The 7,638-nt window shown below is 35.4% G+C and overlaps 1 protein-coding gene across 1 annotated transcript; it reads left to right on the forward strand.

Annotated features, from left to right (window-relative positions):
- The first annotated feature begins 380 nt into the window (after positions 1-380).
- LOC149414505 (ionotropic receptor coreceptor Ir8a-like) lies at positions 381-7,291 on the forward strand. The gene is made up of 7 exons (XM_089644208.1): positions 381-465; positions 930-1,107; positions 2,465-2,648; positions 3,985-4,106; positions 4,333-4,536; positions 6,458-6,681; positions 6,996-7,291. Exons 1-7 carry the CDS (start codon positions 396-398, stop codon positions 7,289-7,291), a joined length of 1,278 nt encoding a protein of 425 aa, XP_089500334.1. The 5' UTR covers positions 381-395.
- Positions 7,292-7,638: the final 347 nt, after the last annotated feature.

The following is a 7,638-nucleotide window of genomic DNA, read 5'->3' on the forward strand; positions in this document are numbered from 1 at the left end:
ATAACAAATTAATCAAACAAAATTGATTTGTGGACACTGGGATTCGAAACCGCAACTTCCGGATTGCATAACCCCTCGGCCATATAGGCCGTCGTCTTCTCCTCAAAATGACCCTCCTCACAACATCCCCAAAGATGATAAAGGCCCTGAAAAAAAAATTCAATCAGAGCCTCTTGCGTAAACACAAACACAATCAACAAAAACCAATAAACGCTATCGAACTATTACTAAATCAGGCCCTTTCTTTCTTCTGCTCTTCTTGTCGTAATGTCAATGGAAACTTCAAAGGATATCGATGTAGGCAAGTATTTAATTCAACTCTTCGATGTCATTGTCATCTTTGCTTGTATGCCTTTTTTGTTCAGGATACCGACATAGCTGTGGCCGCCATCATTATGACGTCACAAAGGGAGGAGGTGGTTGACTTTGTCGCTCCATACTTCGACCAGACCGGACTATCAATTGGTGAATATCAAACATACTAATATCGTTTACGCGTCTGTCTGTGTGTAATTGCAAGTAACAACTCGTATTGCGTCCAGCTTGGACGATTATCTGGATTGGGTAGAAAGCTGAGTCTGAGTGAGATCGCATTACACTATATAAAATCTGATGTATCCCTGTCTCACAATGTAATTGTCATCAATAATAATAGCGCAAATATTTTTTTTACGTGAAAACGTTTCTAAAATGGCTCTCATTCTAAGGTCCCACCAGAGCATTTGATCTCGTGGCCCAAGGGTTGTGGCGCAAATTCGTTATCTTAGTTGGACAGGGTTCTAACTTCACTTTACCTTGTTCTGAGATATGAGGTGTCAAAGTTTCCGAAGGCCCAATATCATGAAGGTTGTGCATGTCCGCAAATTGGAATTTCTTGACAACTTGTACCCCATACCTGAATTTTACTGACAAATGTTGTTCTATTGTAGTAATCAGGAAGCCAGTTCGTGCGACATCTCTGTTTAAGTTCATGACGGTCCTTCGCGTAGAAGTGTGGTTGAGTATTGTGGGGGCTCTTACCTTGACTGCCATTCTGCTCACTATATTGGACAAGTACTCTCCATACAGCTCCAGGAACAACAAGGACGCTTATCCATATCCGTGCAGGTAAAATCTCACTACTTCTCAATCACTCATTTCTATAGAATCGTAAATAGAATTGCTATTATGCGATACCTTTACATCCGAGAGTATGTGTACTTATTTATTAATCTTAAGAGGAAGCTACAAGTCAAAAATGTTTATATTTTTGGAAAACCTTATATTGTAGGTAATATGCATTAAAATCGTTTGACAAACAAACGTTTGATTTCAAGCACAAAACTGGTTTTTATTTATTTTGAAAATAATTTTATAAGAAAACAAAAAAGTAAATCAAGTGAAACTGTCACAGATAATCTTATTAAAAAGTTTTTTCCTTTACGCGTTCATACATTTCTATTGAAAAAAAATTTTTTTTAGTAGTTTTCGTTTATATTTTTTATTGAGTAACTTATTTTTTATTTGTATTCTTCTCTAGCGAAACGATAGGAAAACCTTCAATTTATCTAAAGCATATTTTGGTATTCATAATGTACACCAATTCGTTATAAAGATATAGCATATTCGTTATAAAGGTTTAGCATCTGCCGATGGTTTTTTCATGTTTTCAGCAATTAAATTACAATTATTATCACTTTTGATATAAAATATAATAAAAATAAAAACAATTAGCTATGAATATTCATATTTTTCCGATAATAAATCGCTTACTTTGATATGTGTATTGACTACACAGCACCGGAACGCGTGTATTTTTTTAGCACAGTAAGGGAAAGGTTAAGGCGATGCACTACGTCGTGTAATATTTTAAATTGAGCCGCTATCAATACCAACCCTTACGTAGAAGGTGATAAGGTTTAAATTCCCGCTTAACACCATCCGCCTGTTTTGATTTATACAAGAAAAAAACATGGCCAAAAAGAGCCTTTTATTTTATTTTGTGGATGTTCAGGCATAAATATATATTTTTTCGATCATTTATTAATAACTTAATTTGCCACATTATACAATAAAATCATAACCGAAAATGGGTTCGTAAGTAGGAGATTTTGATCTTTAAAGCAGTTTTCATAGGCCTTATACATTGTTTTTTCCGGGCTTATAAAATGACTTATCTTAAAAATACTCGATTATTTCAAAGGCCAAGATGTATTCTACACGCAGTATTTAATTAAAGCATCTGAAACATTTCTAGGCGACCAAATTTTCAAAACAAAAACACTTGATTTTTCATTACTACGTAGTGCATCGCCTTAATGTGCGACTCTTCAGCAAGTCTAGGATATATATTTATTTTTTGGATATTCAATTAAATTACAGTTACATTATTTACAATTTGAGGAATGACTCATTAATTTATTCCAAAAAATAAATATTAACATTTCTTTATTATTATCACTTCGTCAACTACTGCATTATTCAGGGAGTTCACGCTGAAAGAGTCTTTGTGGTTCGCGCTGACGTCATTCACGCCACAGGGAGGTGGAGAAGCACCAAAAGCTCTCAGCAGCCGAGCGCTGGTGGCTGCCTACTGGCTATTTGTCGTTCTCATGCTGGCCACCTTCACGGCCAACCTTGCAGCTTTCCTTACAGTAGAGAGGATGCAGGTAATCCAGCTTAACAACGAATCCTTATTTCTTAATCTAGTTACAAGCACACTTGAAGTGAAATGACACTAAACTACGCTATACAAATGCTATGTATATTTTCCGACTTTATGTCCGGGTTAAATCTTCCCCACAGGAAAAAATAAACCCTTCCACACACTTTTCCACAAATGGTCATCTAGTCAATCCACATTATGCAAGTGCATTATATAAGCATAATAAATACAAAAAAATACAAGAACAACACGTCAACTCATCAGAGATCAAATGGGAAAACAATTCACCGACTCCAGATATTTACATATCAGAGGGTTCGGCTTTGTAGAACTCCTAACTGGACGTATAAATCCTACTGATCCCTCAATATAAATATTTAAAAAATCTTTCGTAATCCTACATGTTTTTAAAATGACTGATTTTTGAATTTTTATATAACAATTCTTTGACAGATCTAATATGACTAAATTTTGAATGAGAGAGCTAGGTATAATGCCAGTAGCCGAAATAACAAATGGTAATATTTTAAAATAATTAGTCGCCTGATATATCAGTACAAATTGAAAATATCTCCAGAGTAAAAATTAATGCTGCCAACGTAAATTGAAGCCGCCTTCTGATGTTTGGTCAGTTGCTCTGAAACCACTGAGCTATGCTATGCATAAAAACTTGTCTTATAAACATGAGTTTATCACTAAAAAAATAATAAAATTTGACAAGTCAAAAATATTTCACCAACAAATGAAGATATCATTTGTCTCGACGCCATCTAGTGAGAAATTTAGTGGTAACAAAGCCTTTCCTACAAAAATAAAGTTAAAGGTTGTTTACAGGTGGAAAAAATATAATAAGCAGTAATTGTTGATTGAGGTACTAGTACATATTATAATTATTTCGCGGGTTGGAAATAAGCCAACTCTTGTGTGTACTAGAGTGCTAATATTACAAAAAATGGCATACTTATGTTTTTGTAACTGAAACGTCTACTTTTTTTTCGAAAATTCGGTTGTTTGTTTGAAGATTTTCGGCTAATCTGCGCGGCTAAACTGAAATTTCCTGAAAATATTCATACAAAAAATCTAATTTTAGAAAAAAAATCGTTATGGCTCTAAATATCATCAATAGTGTCGAATTTTTAAAACGTAGCACTCTATCCGGCTTAAAAGTCACGAGCCGTCACTTTTTGTGACTAAAGTCGTCAATAAGGGGATTGGATGGTTTGTAAACCATGCTTCAGTACATTGGCCAGAGGTGGCGGTCATTGCCTTGCCGAAGAATGTGCAATATGATATTGCTGACGTGACGGTTCATCGCTAATACAAGTCTGTTAATTCTACAGACGCCAGTGTCATCTCTGGAGCAATTGGCGCGACAGTCAAGGATCAACTACACGGTGGTTGAAGGAGGCATGGCGCACAGATATTTCATGAACATGAAAAACGCAGAGGACACCCTGTACCGGTGAGTAACAATAACACTTTCCAATACACTAGTCCCAGAAAGAGGTCAAATGCACGTCATCGACGATCGACAAACAAGACCTGCCACTCGTAACCCCAAATTAGCATGGCCGTTTATTAAAACTTGCACACACTTGACACTTCTCTCACTCTTCCAAACTAAAGTATGCCAAATTATATTTGGTAAATAAACATAGATGTATTTCAAGGAACTTGCATTATTGTAGGGTGTGGAAGGAGATAACGCTGAACGCCAGCTCGGATGAGGTACAGTACCAGGTATGGGATTACCCCGTCAGGGAACAGTACGGACACATCCTGCTGGCAATCAATAGCTCCAGCCCACTGCCTTCCACCGAGGAGGGTTTCCGCAAGGTGGACGAGCGCCTCGAGGCTGACTTCGCCTTCATACACGACTCTTCTGAAATCAAGTGAGTGCTTGCTTGCTGCATATTGGTTCCACCGCCCTGGAAATCACTTGTTGGATAACCAACATCTCTGCCATAGGTCACCATAAGTGGAAGCTCCGGTCGGTGACTTAAAAGGGATACCTGAAATCATGGGGTGAAGTTTTTCCAGGTCTTGGCAGCTGATGCGTTTGTTCACGTACTGCGTGGCAGGCCAGATCGAGAGGCAGGTTGAGGAAGACCTTTTGACCTATCCAGTCTGACTCTATCGGCCTTGCACTATATAGGGAGGGATGGAAAACGGTGGAAAATCCTACCCACTTAGAGTAGGTTGTGAAATTTTGTGTTGTATGGGGAAATGTAGATTTATTTCTAACGTAAAGGAAATACAAAGTCTAAGTACAGAAGAAAGTTTTTGAAATACGAAGTCTCAACATTTTGTTGACTTTGTTTATTACTTCAAAATTGTGTTGGATATCCGGTCTTACTAAGGACGGGTTGTATCGGAGAATTTGAACAATTCAACAAATTTCAATATTCATTTTTGGGCTCTGTGAAAGTCCTATTCAAGTTCTGTTATTATATCATTGTAGGCTAGTTGCTTGAGAGAATTGAAATAATAACAGAACCTGAAAAAATCTTTCACAGAACTTGAAAATCAACTTTGAAATTTGAAGAATTTTTCAAATTCTCCGAAACAACCCGTCCTAACAAACGCGATGAATTTAAAAAAAATTTAAACGACCGTGTAAGTGAAAACCTTACTAATTGAAACGTAAAATAGTTCACGGGAAGATATATACACATTGCTTATCCAGTCAAAGAGAGTAGTTTATCTGTCGTATAAATATGAAATAATAATAATTTCCCATCAAATTTGAGGATTTTTTTAAAGGTATTTTAAATGTTCTATATATTTTTTATACCTATTTTAATACTAATTTGGAAACTACATACTATAATTACCTTTTTGATTTTTGTATTTGAAATGTCCACTAATGTTTAAAAATTGCAATATTTTAATTTCAACATGAAAAGAATTAAGAAAAAGCTTATAATAAATATTTTAAATCAAACGTTGAAAAATTTCATATAATTAAAAAAATCAAAAAACATTCCTTTTATTTACGGAATTCGCAAGTAAACTGTCACTTGACTTTTTATCTGGTTTTATAAAAGTATTATAATAATTCCCAGAGAATTATAAAAATAACAGTAATTTTGGATCCATTTTTTCACAGTGCACACGATAATTTTTTGAAGTTTGTATTTTTGTATACATGCATAAGGCATTTCTAGATAAGTACGTACCACGATTAACCTGTGTAAAATAAAAAAATAATGATATAAAATAATTTGGTATAATTTTACTTATTTTTTATTATTTTTTCACAAAAATACATTTATTATTCTTAAATAAATCATGTACCTACCATACTACGAGAATGAGCCTAGTATGGTAGTTTAGAAAATCACCAAAATTGTAATCTTTTAAAATATATAAACTCATTTTTTTAAAATTGAAAAATTAATTTCCATCACTATCGTGGAAGTTTTATTAAAAAGTAAAACTAAAAGTTTTAGTAAAAGTTAATTAAAAAATAAAAAAGGTCAAAATAACTTCGCTTTTTCCGATGGCGTAAAACTATATTCACCTGACATTATCAATGGATAAAACTGACGAAAAATAACATATATTGTATTACTAATATAATAATGGTCATTAGAATCAAAATTGTTAACAAAAACATAATTTTAATAAAAAATGACAAACCAAAACTCGTTTGCTGGGAAACTCACTTTTATGGGGCGCACGCGTTAAAGTACCGTGTAAATATTGCGCATAAATCTGAAAATTTAATGTTGCGAGACATTATTAAAAGTGTACTGTCTTTCCACAATGTGTAATAAGAGATTTTTCATTAGTAAGACCGTTATGTTTCAGGTATCATGTGAAGAAGAACTGCAACCTGACTGTCGTGGGCGAGGTGTTCGGGGAGAGACCCTTCGCCGTGGCCGTGCAGCAAGGCTCCAGGATCCAGGAAGAGCTATCCCGAGCCATCCTCCAGCTGCAGAAGGACAGATTCCTGGACTCACTCATTGCCCGCTACTGGAACACCAGCTGTGAGGACAATGACAACTCGGAGGGCATCACCCTTGATAGTCTTGGTGGGTTGAATTCTGTCCTTATAAATATTAATTTTTGTTCTAGTCCCATCGTTTTGGCAAGACATCTTCAAGGCGTTTAGCACAGTCAAATCGATAACTTTACAATGACAAATCGATAGGCGTAACTACCGATGATTTTATTTCGATCCACGAAGCCCTTGTCAATACGGTATTGACAAAATCCATCAACTATGGTCAGTTTGCCATATTCGCGAGCAAACTAAAGTTAACCAGAAAAATATTAATTATTCCCAGTGACGAGAGACGTTTTCGAGTAAAAAAAACCATCACCCCAATTTTCTTAAACGTTCCAGGTGGCGTATTCATCGCCACACTGTTCGGACTCGTCCTTGCTCTCATCACGCTCGTATGGGAGATATTCTACTACAAGAGAAAGGAGAAGATTCAGCGGGTTACCAAGAGGATAGGTGTTGCGACACCGAAGGGTCTGATGCAGGCTTTCAAGGGCCAGGGAACTGAGGGCAAGAAGCAGCCCAAGGAATCCGTGAAGACCATCACCTTCGGGGATAACTTCAAAGCTGTGAAGACCAAGAATAAGAACAAAGTCAGCTTCATAAATGTAGAACCAAAGTTGCAATGGAACCCATAAATATGGAATTCGAGTCAACATTTATTTTATTTATCCATAGAAATAATAATTCACGGTGTAACTTTGTAATAATATAGTTTTAAGCACTTGCGAACGGTTGACAAAAATTATCTTATCATCAAATATCCCACTTTTTTTAAATGGGTTGTTAAGGGACGTACTTGAATTACTTTAACAAGTGTCTTCTGACATTATTTGAAGTAAAAAATGTAAATAAAAATGGTGAATTGAATTGAAAAAATGTTTTTTTTGTGTTCAAAAGTTTTTAATTTTTTTTTTTTCAAAAACATTTTTTTTTAAATCTTCCACATGTGGACAATGGTCACTCGGTCGAGTAACCGCTCAAC

Source organism: Hesperophylax consimilis, chromosome 20 (genome assembly GCF_061612785.1).
Source record: "Hesperophylax consimilis isolate HC1 chromosome 20, BYU_Hcon_1.0, whole genome shotgun sequence".
NCBI classification, from domain to species: domain Eukaryota; kingdom Metazoa; phylum Arthropoda; class Insecta; order Trichoptera; family Limnephilidae; genus Hesperophylax; species Hesperophylax consimilis.